The following is a 16,734-nucleotide window of genomic DNA, read 5'->3' on the forward strand; positions in this document are numbered from 1 at the left end:
GGTGATGTGTTTAAAGTCGTAAGCCACAGAAAAGCTTTGAAACTCCTTACTAGAAAACTGTCGTCCGTTGTCTGTGTGTAGCTCATCTGGACACCCCCACCTGGCGAAGATGTTCTTCAATCGCGCACAGGTGGTCCCACTGGTCATGTCGGGTAAGTGTGCTATTTCCAAATAGCGAGAGAAATAGTCAATGACAATCAGGTAGTTTCTCTTTTCATACTCACAGATGTCGGCTCCGACCTTCTGCCATGGCCTTTGAGGTAGCAGTGTTGTCATCAGAGGCTCCTTCCTCTGTGTCGGTCTGGTTTGCATGCATTTAGGGCACTTTGTCACCAGTTCTTGGATTTCCTTCTCTAGTCCTGGCCACCACACACTCATTCGTGCCCTCTCACGACACTTAGTGATGCCCTGGTGCCCATCATGTAAACGGTGGAGTATGTCACCTCTCATACTGTGTGGGATAACAATTCGATCTCCATACAACAGAAGTCCTTTTGAGGTTGACAGGCTGTTACCCCATTGGTGGTATGCTTTGGCCTGTACTGGGACGCTGCCCACATGCTTTGGCCACCCATGTGTCACCAGTTTACTCAGCACCTGCAGGTCATGGTCAGTGCTCGTCTCTTGCTTGATCCGCTCCAGCTTGGAGGGCGACACTGGCCATGCTGCGTGAGCTGCATCCTCGAACACTGAAACATCACAGGTCAGTTCTGATATTTCACTCTGTTTTACAGATAGTGGCTGTCTGGACAGTGTGTCAGCTACAGTCAGTGTTTTCCCCGGCACATACTCTGCAGTGGGATTGTATCTCATCAGACGCATGAGCAGCCGTTGGCACCTCAGGGGAACCACGTCGAGGTCTTTGTTGTTGATCAGTGGGGCTAGTGGTTTGTGGTCTGTGTGCACTGTGAAGCTGTCTAATCCGTACAGGTAGGTGGAGAATCTCTCACAGGCCCAAACGACCGCCAAACACTCTTTCTCTATCTGCGCGTAGCGCCGTTCTGCATCGGTCAATGTTCTGGAGCAAAAAGCTACTGGTTTCAGCCCCTCGACGTGGCGTTGTAGCAGCACGCCACCCAGCCCGAAGCTACTTGCATCTGCGCTCACTATTGTGGGTTTGTTTACATCATAGAATGCAAGTGTGGGTGCTGTGGAGATGAGTTGTTTCACCTTGTTGAAAGCGTCGACTTGTGCTGCGTCCCAGGTCCATACCGCGTCAGTTTTCAGCAGGTCGTTGAGGGGTTTTATCACTTCTGACAGGTTGGGCAGGTATCTACCCAAATAATGAACCATGCCCAGGAACCTCCGGAGGCCTGGCATGTCATCTGGTGGCTGTAGCTCTGTGATGGCACTTACTTTTGAGGGATCAGGGCGGATGCCCTCTTCATCGATGAGGTGCCCCAGGTAGTTCAGCTGCTTTTGGCGCAGGTGGCACTTTCTGTCATTGAGCTTCAAGCCTGCACTCTCCAGGATCTGCAGGACATTCTGGAGTCTCTCTTCGTGCTCTTTCTCATCCCTGCCGTGGACGAGAATATCATCCATGTACACCTCAACCCCTTCCTGGCCTCTGAACAGCACTGACATCTCCCTCTGAAAAATCTCCGGTGCACTGGAGATCCCAAACGGGAGCCGCTTGAAGAAGTACCTCCCCATGGGAGTGATAAATGTGGTCAGCTTGGCTGTTTCCTTCTCCAGCGGGATTTGCCAGAAGCCACTAGCCGCATCAAGCAGGGAGAACACTCGGGACTCTGCCAGCCGTGGTAGTATGTCATCTATAGTAGGTAGGACGTACCTCTCCCTTTTAACTGCCATGTTCAGTTTCTTTAAGTCCACACAGATTCTCACATCCGCTGTTCGTTTGGGGACTGGGACCATCGGGGCACACCACTCCGTTGGTTCTGTTACTTCCTCAATGACACCACACTTCACCATTCTCTCCAGTTCAGCTTTAACTTTGGGGAGCATGGGTGCGGATATTCTCCTTGCAGTGTTCACGCTGTACGGTACAGCATCATCTCGCAGACATATTTTAACAGGCTTTATCTTCAAGAGGCCCACATCTGTATCAAACGTGCTTTGGACTTCGTCCACTCTTTTCACCAGTCCCATGGCCACTGCGACAGCTCGGCCTAAGAGGTTGCTGCAGCTGTTTGTTTTGACCACATGTATGATGAACTTGTATTGCCGGCCTTTGTACCTTGTTAAAGCTGTGAACTGTCCTAGACCATCAAGTTTTCCCCCCTGGGCTGTCAAAGTCCATGTCATCGCTTGCTAACTGGGGCAGGTGTTTCAGCTTGTGGTAAGTTTCATCTGATATCACACTGGTATCAGCACCCGTATCAATCTTGAAGGTCACAGGAGTGTCTCTGATGACTAGTTTAACAGTCCATGGTGTATTAGTGTCTGCAATGTAGGTGTACTTTGTTTTGATCTCACCTAGAAAATGTCTGCCACTGTGGTCAGCCTCCTGCTCCACTGTGGTTACCTCGTTCACTCTGGCGGAGCGACACACAACAGCGAAGTGTCCAGTCTTATGGCAGTTTCTGCATTGAGCATTTCTGGCTGCACAGGCTGCATGTTTGGGGTGATCCTTGCCGCACCTGAAGCACTTGCCCCTGTTGCTGCGGTGTCCTGGGCTGGCGGTGTGGAAACTGCCGTGCTTTTTCCCCCTTCCTCTGTGCTGTGGGGTAGGAGCTGCGCGTGCCTGTGTTCGCGCCACTTCACTGAGGTAGCTAGCGTCGGTCGAGCTAGCTCTAGCCTGCTGGCTTATTTGCCCTTTTACCTGCTCCGACTGTCTCACAATCTCCACTGCTCTTTCCAGTGTTAGGTCCGCTGTCAGCTGTAGTTTTTCCGATAACTCCTTGTCCACAATCCCGATGACCAGCCTATCCCGAATATTCTCTATTTTCGCCGGACCGAACTGACAGGTCTCTGCTAGCTCGTAGAGGGTGCGGATATATTCCTCCGCCGATTCACCGTGCTTTTGCGCTCTGAGATAAAAACGAGCCCTTTCATGGATAACGTTCACTGTAGGTATGAAGTAGGTGTTTAATTTTCCCAACACAGTCTCATAGTCGTCAGCATCTTCATCCTCCGCGAATACAAAAGTGTTGAACACTTGCTCAGCCTCTTTGCCAAGTGCATAGAGCAGCGTGCTAACCTGCACATCCCCATCTTCCAGGTTTAGCTTTGTAGCCATACGGTACCTTTGAAACCGCTGCCGCCACTCCGGCCACTGCTCCGGTCGAGTAAAGTCCAGTTTCTCGGGAGGATTAAACTTTGCCATGATCCACGTCCGAGTCGCTTTACTTCTGACACCATGTGTAAATTATTCCCAAAGAATAATGGACAATGTAGCTCCTTGTTGACGCTCTTTATTTCTCGCCCCGTGTCACACACCAGCGGTAACGTACAACTCTTTTCCGGAACTACTTTCGCTACCGTTATCAGTACACATGAATTCAGATCAGTGCGCGCATACACAAAACAGTCCCCTGGATATCGCACTCATATGACATTTGCATACAGACTTCTGCTACTGAGATGGATTATAGACAGTTTGCTGTCGGTTTTAATGGTCTGATTGTACTGTTCATCTGTGTAATAGCAGCAGTTGTCGTTGATGTTTGAGAAGAAGTTATTGTCCGGGTCTATATCGTGCTCCAAGTCCAGTAAATGATGGTCAGTGTATTGAAATGTTCTCAGTTCCAGCTTTTCATGATCAGCAATCCTTTGAATTATATCCCCGTTGTCTCCAGTTGTAGATGAATGAGTTCTTTCAGACTGAGTCATGGTGATGTGTTGTATGAGTCATCACACCTTAGTCCAGATTGTGATAATCATTCGTGTTTGTCCATTTCCTCGATGTTCCTGATGACCAGCACTTTGTCTTGCTCTGGTGTCCCGTTTAGTTTAATGAATACTTTACAGTTTGATGTCCATGTGTGTTGAATTTCTCCCTGTTTTTTCATGAAGCGATGCTTTTCTGGCAATATCTGCGTTTCGTTTGGTCAGATGCTCGTTGATGAATACGTTTGATCCTTTCAGTTTCCTTCCTTGTTTTAACAGTGTGGTTTTGTGTTTTCTGTTGACAGATCTCATGATCACGGCTCGTTTGTCGCTGTCATCTCTCCGGGGCAGAGGGTGGCATGCCTCCACGTTGCTCCGGTCCATTTCAGTCCCTTTGGATTGTAGGAAGGCAGCCACCTGTTGCTCTACGGAGCTGACATCCTGCTCACCGGCCCCTTCGGACCCATGTTGCTAGGTAACGCGAGGTAGCGTCTGCTGTTACCCTAGCCGCCCGCTAGCTAGTTTGTCAACTAGCCGCCTAGCTCAGTTCTTATCCGTCCGTGTTCCGAAAATCAGCGTCGTTAAAACAGGCAGTATTCAAACCAAGGGTGTCCGCAGATAGTCCGATGTCCGTGATCCAAAATCAGTAGCCAAAAAACACAGAAATAGTCCAAAACCAAGCATCAAACTTTTCTCCAACACCGGAACCGGAAGTGATGTTAATGTTTTCTTCAGAGTCCAGACTCACAAGGACTGTTTGCGACTCTCTTTATTGAGTATGTAAAGAAGTTAAATCTCTAATTAATCATGTCAGTTAAGCACTTTTCAAGTCAACTCGTCCAACCAGCCCATTGATGTTTCATTTATGCAGCAATAAAGCTGTTAAATAAAATATATAATGTTGGTTAGTTTTCTGTAGTACCACCATATACCTACTAGATAGAAGCAAAGGACCATGTATGAAACTGAGGCTCAGGGACGTGAGAAAAAGGATTGTGTGAACTGTTATTTCAACTGTCCCTCATATTTACAATCCTCTTCTTTTTAACCAACATATGCAAATTAGTAACAAACAAATACAGTTGGAACAAAACACACTTGGACAGTTGTATTTGTAGTTTTAAAGCCTAGTCTTTTAGAGACATTAGCACAAAAACACCACACACTCTGTTTTCTGACCTAATTACAGGAAGTTAATGACATGAGAAGAACTGACTGGACACACTGAGCATGTTTGTTAGAAGCCAAGAGAGCATCATTCAGATTACAGTATGATCAGAGGATTTACTGAACAACATGAGACTATATTCTGTTAGAATCCATTAAACATGAGCAGAATATCAAAAACATCAAGTTACATCCTACACAAACTAAAAACAACTAAATCATTGATGGCAACCACACCACATCATTCATTTCAGACAGTTGGATTAACAGTTTCTGTGAGCCAAGAAAATAAATCACTTCTGCTGTAGAATAAAATAAGAACAATCAATCAGACACAATGATTTTAGATTCACTGAACCACTGAAAATCTCATTAGAACATGTTAAAGGATAAAATAACTCATCAGGAGAGGAAACAAATCTTTCAGACAAAAGTCATGTACTTGTTCTAATCAAATCTGAACAGACTCTGAATTCAAAAGTGACTGTTGATGTTTTAATTGAGAACAAATGTTGAGGTCTACATTTTTAATTTTCTACATTTGAAATAATTCATTTAAAATTACAACCTACCTTCAAGCAGAATGAAAAAGTATTTCAGTGGAAACTATCACTGTTGTGTGATGATGACTTTACAGAGAAATGAACCTGGAATGATTGTCACAGAAAAACAAACATCTCTGAACATCACAGAGAAATCTCACTTTCTGATTTTGATATCAGAGGTTTTGGCAGAACCAGCTTCATAGATATAAAAATATGGGAAGAGTTTCTCAGTGAAAGTGTCTCTGTGAGTGTAGATGTGAGACATGTCTTCAGAGTTGTAGAAGGACACCTCCCCCCTGTCATAGTCCAGCTGGACTCTGATCCTCTGGAGACTCTTCTTCACTGTCACAGTCTTGTTATCACCATTAGTGTATTTTCCACTGTGATGCCATAAACACCAGATTCCATGTTTTGGTGAAGCAGGACACTCTTCCTTCCTGTCAACTGACTCGTTAACTAAACCAACATTCCACTCAGGATGATCTCCCACCTCCACCTCCCAGCTGTGTTTCCCTGAGCCGAAGCCCTCAGAGCCCAGAACAGTGGTATAGTTAGTCAATCTCTCTGGATTGTCAGGAAGCTGCTGCTCTGTGTCTCCATTCCTCACACTTGTCAGATCATCAGACAGATAGAGCCAGGGGTTTGCAGTGTTTGGGTCCAGAATGACAGGACTGAAGTGGACCTTCTCCTCCATCTTCTCCCAGACTCTGAAGGACAGGTTGCCCAGGTGTTTGGCCACATCTATCAGTGCTCCTGAGACCAGCTGTGGATCTGACAGTGAGCACTGGGCTCTGGCTCTGGTCTGAGTGTCTTTATAACTGCTGAGGAATGGCACCTGGTGTTTCTGCAGCTCTTCTTCAACAGCAGAGATACTGTCTGACAGAGAGGAGATCTGCTCCTGAATCCTCTTCATCTCTCTGCTGACAGTCCTCCCCTTCTGCTCCTCTTCCTCCCTCAGAGCTGCCAGTCTGGACTCCTCTTCCTCTCTCAGGAACTGGTGGAGCTTGTTGAACTCTGCTCTGATCTGCCTCTCTGTGGACAGCAGCTGCTTCTTGGAGTGTTGAATCACCTCATTGTATGTTTCCTCCACTTGTTCGTATTTGTTCCTCTTGTCCTGCAGAGACTTTAAGTCAGATTTCAGCTGCTCCTTCAGGTCACTGACTGCTTGTTCTATAGGAACCACTTTGTGATTGTGGTGGAGAGAAGAGTCACAGACAGGACACACAGCTCTCTGCTCATCCTCACAGAACAATTTAGGTTCTTCTTTGTGTTTACTACAAACCACCATTAATGACTTCTCTTTGCCCTTTTCTGTCTCAGATGATCTAGATTTCTGTCTTCCAGCAAAGGAGTCAGCCAGTTCCTTCAGTCCAAAGTTCACCCCAGGAAGATCTTTTGAGGATTTTCTTTTACAAATAGGACAGTTTTTGTTTTGAGCTTGTTCCCAGAATTTCTGCAGGCAGCTTGAACAGAAGTTGTGGTTGCAGCTCAGAGACACAGGATCTCTGAAAGTCTCTGAACACACATGGCAGCTCAGAAAACTTTCAAGAGCAGCTCTCTCAGCCATTTGTGACTGAAGTAATTTCAATAGCAGGACTCACCAATATACAGTCTCTTCACTTTTCCTCTTAAAATCGTTCAAGTACGTGTTTTTCCAGCAGAGATCGTTACACCCTGTAATGGCGTCTGAGCTCGGTCTGACTCTACTTTCAGTTTCTTTTACTGCAGTTATGAGAATTATTTCCTGTCTGTAAAGCTGCAGTGTAATATTGTCTCCAGCAGATGGTGCCATTGTGTCTTCCACAGGTGAATGATCTCATTTCCGGTTTCCTTGTTCAGTCGTGTGTCCCTCAAAATTTTAATCTTTTCTGATTCTCTTCTACAAAACATTCAGGTCCTTCAGGTCATAAAAATACTAAACATTATCAAGGTGAGGTTTGTGCTTTAGTCCTCCAGGGAGGAGTTCATATTTCCTGTTGTCTCAGAGCTCACAGTAAACCACTTTGACCAGTGGTGGCTCATTAATAAGAGGTGCTCGGGTGCTGCCTCCATCAAACTTAGAGGAAAAAAGTATAGACACATTCATTCATTCATTCATTCATCTTCTTTAACTGCTTATTCCTGTTACATATATTATTCCTGCACATATATTACTATTGCTCGCGTTTAATATTCTTATAGCTTCTTCCGTAGTTTTTACGGTTCGCTATACTCCTCCCAGAGTTTTGGAGAAAAATAGACAAATTGTATATCCAGACGTGCGCCTTAATCGGGACAAGTGTGCTATGACTTTTCTAAGCTATTCGTGGAAAGCAACTGCAAGATCTGTCTGCAGGCGAAGACTCCCGCGATATTTTAAGATCATGTGACATGGTGACGTGGTGGTAAGTCCCTCCCCGGCTGACTCAAGTCGGACAGGATTTCTAACCAGTATGCATTCCGTCCTTCCCGGTATGCATTGTGTCAAGTCAGATCTGCACAGATCTGCATGAAGTCGAACACGCTTAATGACAACTTGTCAGCCATTTTTCAGATTTTCCTCCATTTTAAATACAAATTATATCTGGCTGCGTTGCTGTAACTCCTGACAGAACATCCCTGACATGTTTCCTTCACTTTATTAGGTAAGTGAATTTCTAGAATTATTTATATGTTAAGTGTTTGTGCCCAACATAGCTGAACTGTTAATTGAGAGTGAGGAGTCACGTGTCGATTTGGGTTGATCTGGGCAGGGTCTGAGCCGGTCGGCCATGATGGTAGGAGACTCTATCGGTTGCCAGGGGCAACGCCTTCAGAACTTAACGGAGGCGCTACTAAACATTCCAGAGCTCTTTAATTTTTGCGCGTTTATTATTTCGGCGGGACAGAGTAAGAAAGTAAAGCAATGGAGAAAGATAAGGCGAAAGAAAATGGATCTTACAGGGACAAGCTTACACCTACCGCAAAACAGCGGAGACAAAGGCACTAGAGCGACCATATCCCACCAACAATATTCCACCAACAAGGTAGCATAATGTCATGAGCAGAATCTCAACTATTTTTTAGTTAACATTAATGGTTGGCCATTGAGCATTTTCGAAGAGGCAACAGTTTGTTAGATAGCTAGCTAGGCAGCAAACTTCAGATGCACTTCAGGGTTTGCAACAACATTAACAGCTAGGTAACCTACACTTCGTAGCTTTAACAAACAACATAAAGACATTTTTTAGAGAACGTACCCGAGTGAAAATGCAGAGAACACACTCTCATCGACTGGGGGGTGAGATCGAAAGTAAGGTCCTTTCTTCTTATTGCAGCCAACCAAGCAATCCGGCGTCTCCTCGTCAGGTCAGAGACTCTCCCTGATGCTGTGTCCATTTCGGTAACCTAAAAAACTGTATTCCATTGTTCCTATGTTTTCCATATGTATCGTGTGAGGTACTGGAGCAGTTTTTAACGCAGCAGTGAGTTCCAAGCATGGTAAAACAGTGCGGAATTGCGAGAACCTCCTCTACTACCGAGTTAACAACACACGTAAACGATCATGTTTTGCCGCTGGAATCCTGCCAACATGGCGGAGAGGGTGAGGATCCCGCGATATCGAGGGGAGGGGCTCTGTACCATGACAACAACTCCTCACTCTCAATAGAAGTCGGCTAATTGTAACACTACCTACAGATTACAGTGTGAGTGTGGCTGCTTCTATATCGGTAGAACAAAAAGAAGGCTAAAGGACAGAGTGGCTGAACACAGGAACGCCATAAGGACAAAAAAATCCTGATTATCCCATGGCGGTCCATTACCAGCAGCCTGGTCATCCCTTGTCTTCCTCCCTCAAAGTGATGGTGATAGAGGTTGTCCCCAAACCCCTGAGGGGGGTAGACCATCTAAGGACCCTTCTCCAAAGGGAAACCTTTTGGATTAGAAAACTCAAGGCAACCTCTTTCCCAGGCCTTAATGAGGAATGGGACTTTTCCCCCTTTCTATGAAGGTTGGACATTTTTGTGTGCTTTTATTGAAATCTATTTCTCTCTCTCCCTCTCTCTCTAGTGATATCTCTTTGTCAATGTTTTGTCTATTAATTGTGTTTTGGTAACCTACTAGTTGGTCACATGGTGTGTGACATAATGGGTAGGCTCCACCCACTAAACACCCAAGGGTGTCCATTTTAAGCTTTGGTTTACTTCCTGCTTCTATGCCCTGATGAAGGCCAACATGGCCGCAACGCGTAGGCTCATGTGCTTTTAATCAGTCCTTGCCATGTTAAATTAAAGGCTTTTTTAATACTTTTTCAACTTCAGAGTGCCTCTGTAATTTCTTTTTTTCCACTCACTGCTATATTTGGAGTCACACCCTCAGAAATATGTACCACTAATGCACAAATGAGAGCAATAGCATTCTGCAGTCTGATAGCGTGCAGGGTGATTTTAATGAATTGGAAATCTAACAAATGCTGCCCTTTAGGAGATGGATTCAGGAGGTTCTATCTCTACTTCAGCTAGAAAAAATAAGACATACTCCGAAGGACTCTTGTGATACATACATTAGAGTGTGGTCTCCCTTTATTGAGTATGTAAAGAAGTTAAATCTCTAATTAATCATGTCAGTTAAGCACTTTTCTTGTCAACTCGTCCGACCAGACCATTGATGTTTCATTTATGCAGCATTGGATCTTTTTTTTTTTCTTTTTTGTACTCTTGGTCCAAAGGGAGAGAAAATGACTGAAATGAAGTTGTTAAAAAATAATAAAAAAAAAGGAAAAAAAACAATGGTGGTTAGTTTTCTGTAGTACCACCATATACCCACTAGATGGAAGCAAAGGACCATGTATGAAACTGAGGCTCAGGGACGTGAGAAAAAGGATTGTGTGAACTGTTATTTCAGCTGTCCCTCATATTTACAATCCTCTTCTTTTTAACCAACATATGCAAATTAATAACAAACAAATACAGTTTGATCAAAACACACTTGGACAGTTGTATTTGTAGTTTTAAAGCCTAGTCTTTGAGAGACATCAGCACAAAAACACCACACACTCTGTTTTCTGACCTAATTACAGGAAGTTAATGACATGAGAAGAACTGACTGGACACACTGAGCATGTTTGTTAGAAGCCAAGAGAGCATCATTCAGATTACAGCATGATCAGAGGATTTACTGAACAACATGAGACTATATTCTGTTAGAATCCATTAAACATGAGCAGAATATCAAAAACATCAAGTTACATCCTACACAAACTAATGTTGAGGTCTACATTTTTAATTTTCTACATTTGAAATAATTCATTTAAAATTACAACCTACCTTCAAGCAGAATGAAAAAGTCTTTCAGTGGAAACTATCACTGTTGTGTGATGATGACTTTACAGAGAAATGAACCTGGAATGATTGTCACAGAAAAACAAACATCTCTGAACATCACAGAGGAATCTCACTTTCTGATTTTGATATCAGAAGTTTTGGCAGAACCAGCTTTACCAATATAAAAATATGGGAAGAGTTTCTCAGTGAAAGTGTCTCTGTGAGTGTAGATGTGAGTCATGTCTTCAGAGTTGTAGAAGGACACCTCCCCCCTGTCATAGTCCAGCTGGACTCTGATCCTCTGGAGACTCTTCTCCACTGTCACAGTCTGACCAACAACATCAATGTATTTTCCATCACCATGCCATAAAGACCAGATTCCATATTTTGGTAAAGCAGATCTCTCTCCCTTCCTGTCAACTGACTCTTTAGCTAAACCAACAATCCAGTGAGGATGATCTCCCACCTCCACCTCCCAGCTGTGTTTCCCTGAGCTGAAGCCCTCAGAGCCCAGAACAATGGTAAAGTTAGTGTTTCTCTCTGGATTGTCAGGAAGCTGCTGCTTTGTGTCTCCACGTCTCACACTGGTCAGATCATCAGACAGATAGAGCCAGGGGTACGCAGTGTTTGGGTCCAGAATGACAGGACTGAAGTGGACCTTCTCCTCCATCTTCTCCCAGACTCTGAAGGACAGGTTGCCCAGGTGTTTGGCCACATCTATCAGTGCTCCTGAGACCAGCTGTGGATCTGACAGTGAGCACTGGGCTCTGGCTCTGGTCTGAGTGTCTTTATAACTGCTGAGGAATGGCACCTGGTGTTTCTGCAGCTCTTCTTCAACAGCAGAGATACTGTCTGACAGAGAGGAGATCTGCTCCTGAATCCTCTTCATCTCTCTGCTGACAGTCTTCCCCTTCTGCTCCTCTTCCTCCCTCAGAGCTGCCAGTCTGGACTCCTCTTCCTCTTTCAGGAACTGGTGGAGCTTGTTGAACTCTGCTCTGATCTGCCTCTCTGTGGACAGCAGCTGCTTCTTGGAGTGTTGAATCACCTCATTGTAAGTTTCCTCTACTTGTTTGTATTTGTTCCTCTTGTCCTGCAGAGACTTTAAGTCAGATTTCAGCTGCTCCTTCAGGTCACTGACTGCTTGTTCTATAGGAACCACTTTGTGATTGTGGTGGAGAGAAAACTCACAGACAGGACACACAGCTCTCTGCTCATCCTCACAGAACAATTTAGGGTCTTCTTTGTGTTTACTACAAACCACCATTAATGACTTCTCTTTGCCCTTTTCTGTCTCAGATGATCCAGATTTTTGTCTTCCAGCAAAGGAGTCAGCCAGTTCCTTCAGTCCAAAGTTCAACGGAGGAAACACTTTTGAGGATTTTCTTTTACAAATAGGACAGTTTTTGTTTTCTGCTTGTTCCCAGAATTTCTGCAGGCAGCTTGAACAGAAGTTGTGGTTGCAGCTCAGAGACACAGGATCTCTGAAAGTCTCTGAACACACATGGCAGCTCAGAAAACTTTCAAGAGCAGCTCTCTCAGCCATTTGTGACTGAAGTAGTTTCAATAGCAGGACTCACCAATATACAGTCTCTTCACTTTTCCTCTTAAAATCCTCCAAATACGTGTTTTCCAGCAGAGATCGTACACCCTGTAATGGCACCTGAGCTCAGTCTCAATCCACTTTCACTTTCTTTTACGTCACTCAGGTGAATTTATTACCTGTCATTAAAGCTGCAGTGTAATATTGTCTCCAGCAGATGGTGCCATGTTGTCTTCCACAGATGAATATTCTGCTTTTCTTTTAGTGTAAATCAATTTCCTTGTTCCTCACGTGTTGCTCATTTCTTAATATTTAATCTATTTTTGATTTTCTTCTAACAAAATATTCAGGTCCTTCAGCTCATAAAAATACTAAACATTAAAAAAGTGAGGTTTGTGCTTCCAGGGAGGAGTTCATATTTCCAGTTGTCTCAAAGCTCACAGTAAACCACTCTGACTGCATTTGTTCTTCATGAGCTGTAACAGGAAACATTTTCTACCAACACGTCAGAATGAATTAAAGCAACAATACGTTCTCTCCAGAAAATGGACCAAGCAGACTTTTTATCTGAGGATAAACTTTTAGTTCTCTTGTAACCTATATGTCAACTCCTGAAGTTCATCTTTAAATAAGGGGTCTGCTTGGTTCCTTCACAGTGAGAGGATAAAGGCCTGAGCAGGGAAAGAGTCTGCTCATATTATGGCCCACAGGGAAGTGTCCTTTAAACCTTTTCTAAAGAATCTTCTCAGTGGATAAAGGATTTCCTGAACCCCTCTGCTTCCCTGTCTTTATCTCTGTTTGCTAGTTATAAGCCCCCACCACATTCTCTAAACCCCATCAGTCAACCAGATAGCCTCCAACCTGCTGGTTCCCAGCCTCTTAGTCTCTTTCCATCTCCAGTCCTTGTGTCAGTTAGCTCCCTGCCTTTCCTAGTGTCAGATAATGCTATAGCTATCAACTCTATGAACCAGTTGCACGTCCCACTTCCTGAGTTGTCCAACCACCTGACTACTAGCTCCATGTCTACTCCAGCCCCCTATGAGGCAGCCACCCTCTCACCTGCACCACAGGTGGTTTGAATGGGCCTGCTTGGTGTCCAGCCTGCTAGCTATGAGCCTCCCCACCATCCTGCTCCAGTTCCTGAGTCAGATAGCAATCATCCTGATAGCCCTCAACCTGACTTATTTAACTCTCTGCATGATTCCACCTTGTCCAAATCCCAGGAGTCACCTTTCAGGTGAGCTAGACCTTCAGGACATCTCCCTCTAGGAAGCCAGGCTACCGACTTCCTCTGGGCTCCACCAGTGTCCTGGTGTTAGCCTTACAGCCAGCTAGCTTCCAGACTGCTAGCCTCCAGCCTCTCTTCAGTCAGCTAACTCAGTATCGTTGAGGAAGTTTCTTTCTTAGAGTGAACTCACAACATCAAGTGTCTTTCAGAGATGTTTATTGCAATAATCCTCACATATGCATGAAGGTGTCAAGCCTCCCAGAGATAGAAAGAACCTGAAAAAGAGTTGCATTCATCACTCAGTCAAGAGGACTGATGGAAACTGGTTCTCTGATTCTTCTTGGTTCCACATTTACAGAACAGAACCAGAACTTTTCTTTGTCTTTAAATTGGTGGAAAATTCACATAAAAACTATTATTGATGAGATTTGTCTTGCAGCTGAAACAACGTTAAACACGTGTTTGTGAAGTGTTTGTGGTGAAGGACTGATCTGTCCTCAGGTTTAGTAAAGCCGTCTGGTCGTCACCACAGAGCTGTTGTACCTGCAAGAAAACAGCAGCAAATGTTTGACTTGATTTTCATCAAATCATCAGAAATACCTTCATTTAGGTTTCTGAACGCAGCATCTGAGCTGAATGAGCTTCTTCACCTGGAGAAGTGGGAGGAGCGATGAGCTGTCAGTCCTGTCTGGCTGAGAGGAGCCGAGGAGGAGGAGGACGAGGAGGAGGAGGAGCTCTGGGTGGAGCGCTGGCTGTGGCAGAGACGCTCCCGACCACAAAAACACAAAGACTCCTCCAGAGGAACCACAGGGATCCCCGCCAGAGCTGCGTTCTGAACCACACATTCACACACAGTCAGTCTGACTGCACAGTCTGCAGGGAGGTGCGTTTGTTTCCTCCACTGGCGCCTACCTTCATCAGCAGCCTCTGGTTCTTCATGTCCTGTTTCCATGGCATCACGTACAGTTTGGGGATCATGGAATGTCGCCCTGAGAACGTTGGGATGTGGGAGCGGGAACGTCTGGGAGGGAACATGACCATGTTAGTGTGGATTTCAGATTTCAGATATTATCAAGTAGTCCAACAACAGTCTGATTATTTTCACCTCATCAGCATTTGTTTTTTTCTTTATTATTTGGAATAAAACTAAATTATTTTCCATCACATCATGATTTATTCCCCAATTCTTTATTCCTATTTTATGGTTTTCGTCTCTTTTTGAGGATTTTAATTCCTCTTTATCCATCCGTGAGTCCAGAGGAATGTTGTGTTTAATTAAATAATAGTTTTTATTTCATCTGCTCTGACTAAACTTAGCATTTTATAAAAACTCAGCAGTAATTAATCAGTTAATAATGTGTGGTTCACCTTGTACTGATGCAGATTTATTTGGCTTCTGTGGTCACATGACGACCTGACCATTCTGCTGCAGCCATCATTTATGTTTCTGTTGCCCAGTAGAGAAAGAAGTCCTGTAAACTTCTTTTAGTTCCAGGATTATTTGCAGTTCCACTAAACAAAGTGTGGTTAAATCAGAGGCTGCAGAATTCCAGCTGGAGAAGGAAACTTGATTTCTTCTCCAGACTGCTGCTGTTTGTGTTACGCTTTGCACGTTTGCTCTTATTATCTGCCAGTGTTAATGACAGCATGTTTAAAAAGACTTTGAGATCTACTCTTAAAGCAGAACCTCAGTCGTAGGAACGTGTCAAATGTTTGTGCTTTCATTAAGTCCTGGATTCAAAAGAGAAACACATCAATGTGAGAGTTTAAAGGTTTAATGAGGAGAATTCATGGTTGAAATGATCAAACACTCCTGCAGTGAAGTGCTCTACAGTTAACATGAATTCATGGGTTTAACTGCTCCTGTGTTGCAGCAGGATTTAGAGGCTTGTGAGGTGACGTTCACTGTGGCTCTATATCCTAATAATCTGGTTTCTCCACAGGCTGGGATCACCTGGAATCAAATGAGAGTTTGGATTCTCCTTGACAGAGAAGATGGCGAGCCAGCATCCATCAGACGCCACTGGACCAGATGGTCCCGTCCTTAACTCTCCATGGGTCCAGTTCTCCAGTGTGGTAGGACTGCTAAAGCCTCACTTCCTCCTCCTTGACTTTTTGTCAGACCTAAAAGCAGACTGAACTAAAAGTGACTGAATTTAGCTGAAGCTAAAAACGTTGAAGGGAAACTTGAGCGTTGTCACATTTTCAAGACATTTGGTCCCAACACACAAACTAAACTGGAATCATCTCTGAGCTTCATGTTTGACGTGTGACGCTCAGCTGAAACGTCTTTATTGCTGCACTGAAGACTAATCCGTCCACTGACATCAATTCATTGGAAGTAGAAAGGACCCTGTGTCTCCAGCTGCTCACTGTGTCTCTTCAAACACCTCCCACTCACTTAGATACTGGTTCAATACACTGAAGTCCTCTGAAGGAATCTGTAATGTGTCAGCTGTTTCCAGTGGAATAATCAGTAACTCTACTCACTCATGTCGCTCAGAGCTCCCTGCAGCGTCGGCCATGTTTGTTGACTGTCAGAGTTGCCGTAGAAACCTCCCCAGTGCATCATGGGGCTTGGGTAGGATTACAAGGACAGACCCTGGGAGTGAAGCTCTCAGCTGTTGGTCACAACTGGAGTCTCAGTTAGATTCTACGAGACACGACTGAAGATTTACAATAAATGCTCAGGTAGCAGCAGGCCAGTGACTTTCTCAGCATGTTACTGCATCTTATGACACAAAATGAACTCTTAGCTTGAAGAATATGTGGAATTGGCAAAGTACGGAGGCAGCTTTTAGCAAATGACGCAACTCGGGCTGTCAGACGTGAGTGTCGCAGAGCTGAGCGCAGGTGGAAGAGGGACAAACTGCAGGTGTCTTTTGAAATGCTTAGGGACTGTTGGCGATGCTATCAAACAACTGTGAAAGCTGCTAAACGAAAACATTTGTCAGAAATCATCTTGTCAAACTGCCACAAGCCTCGCATCCTGTTTAATACTATTGACTCTGTCCTGAATGCCCCACAGTCTGTCAGTATGGAGACCTCCCCTGCTGTTTGTGAAAATTTTCTACACTTTTTTATCAACAAGGTTTCTTCCACTAGGGCTCTAATTTCCCCCTCTGCGTATGACCCCTCAAGCTCTGTCACCTGCTCTGCTGTTTTTAACCAGTTTGGGCCTGT

At 44.5% G+C, this 16,734-nt stretch overlaps 3 protein-coding genes across 3 annotated transcripts; all 3 read right to left on the bottom strand.

The window, feature by feature from the left end:
* Window positions 1-5,570: 5,570 nt before the first annotated feature.
* LOC311493372 (zinc-binding protein A33-like) lies at window positions 5,571-7,068 on the bottom strand (the record flags this gene model as incomplete). The annotated part of the gene is made up of 1 exon (XM_084551993.1): window positions 5,571-7,068. One exon carries the CDS (start codon window positions 7,066-7,068, stop codon window positions 5,656-5,658), a length of 1,413 nt encoding a protein of 470 aa, XP_084408119.1. The 3' UTR covers window positions 5,571-5,655.
* Window positions 7,069-10,913: 3,845 nt separating this feature from the next.
* Window positions 10,914-12,326, bottom strand: LOC311493716 (nuclear factor 7, brain-like; the record flags this gene model as incomplete). Its single annotated transcript, XM_084552483.1, has 1 exon — window positions 10,914-12,326. One exon carries the CDS (start codon window positions 12,324-12,326, stop codon window positions 10,914-10,916), a length of 1,413 nt encoding a protein of 470 aa, XP_084408609.1.
* A 1,422-nt stretch (window positions 12,327-13,748) lies between these two features.
* LOC311493717 (uncharacterized protein) lies at window positions 13,749-16,106 on the bottom strand. Its single transcript, XM_084552484.1, has 4 exons — window positions 16,042-16,106; window positions 14,464-14,572; window positions 14,202-14,383; window positions 13,749-14,094 (listed from the first exon to the last, which is right to left on the bottom strand). The coding sequence occupies exons 1-4, from the start codon at window positions 16,074-16,076 to the stop codon at window positions 14,055-14,057; spliced, it is 366 nt and encodes a 121-aa protein (XP_084408610.1). The 5' UTR covers window positions 16,077-16,106; the 3' UTR covers window positions 13,749-14,054.
* Window positions 16,107-16,734: the final 628 nt, after the last annotated feature.

The sequence above is a fragment of the Chelon labrosus genome (genome assembly GCF_963514085.1).
Source record: "Chelon labrosus genome assembly, chromosome: 9".
Taxonomy (NCBI): domain Eukaryota; kingdom Metazoa; phylum Chordata; class Actinopteri; order Mugiliformes; family Mugilidae; genus Chelon; species Chelon labrosus.

What these genes read in the sequence shown, in the direction of transcription:
- LOC311493717 (XM_084552484.1), bottom strand. Translation starts at nt 16,076, where the DNA reads ATGGCCGACGCTGCAGGGAGCTCTGAGCGACATGA. An exon ending in GGGAGCTCTGAGCGACATGA is followed by an intron (nt 14,573 to 16,041) that starts GTGAGTAGAGTT and finishes GTTCCCTCCCAG; the next exon opens with ACGTTCCCGCTCCCACATCC. An exon ending in ACCAGAGGCTGCTGATGAAG is followed by an intron (nt 14,384 to 14,463) that starts GTAGGCGCCAGT and finishes TGTGTGGTTCAG; the next exon opens with AACGCAGCTCTGGCGGGGAT.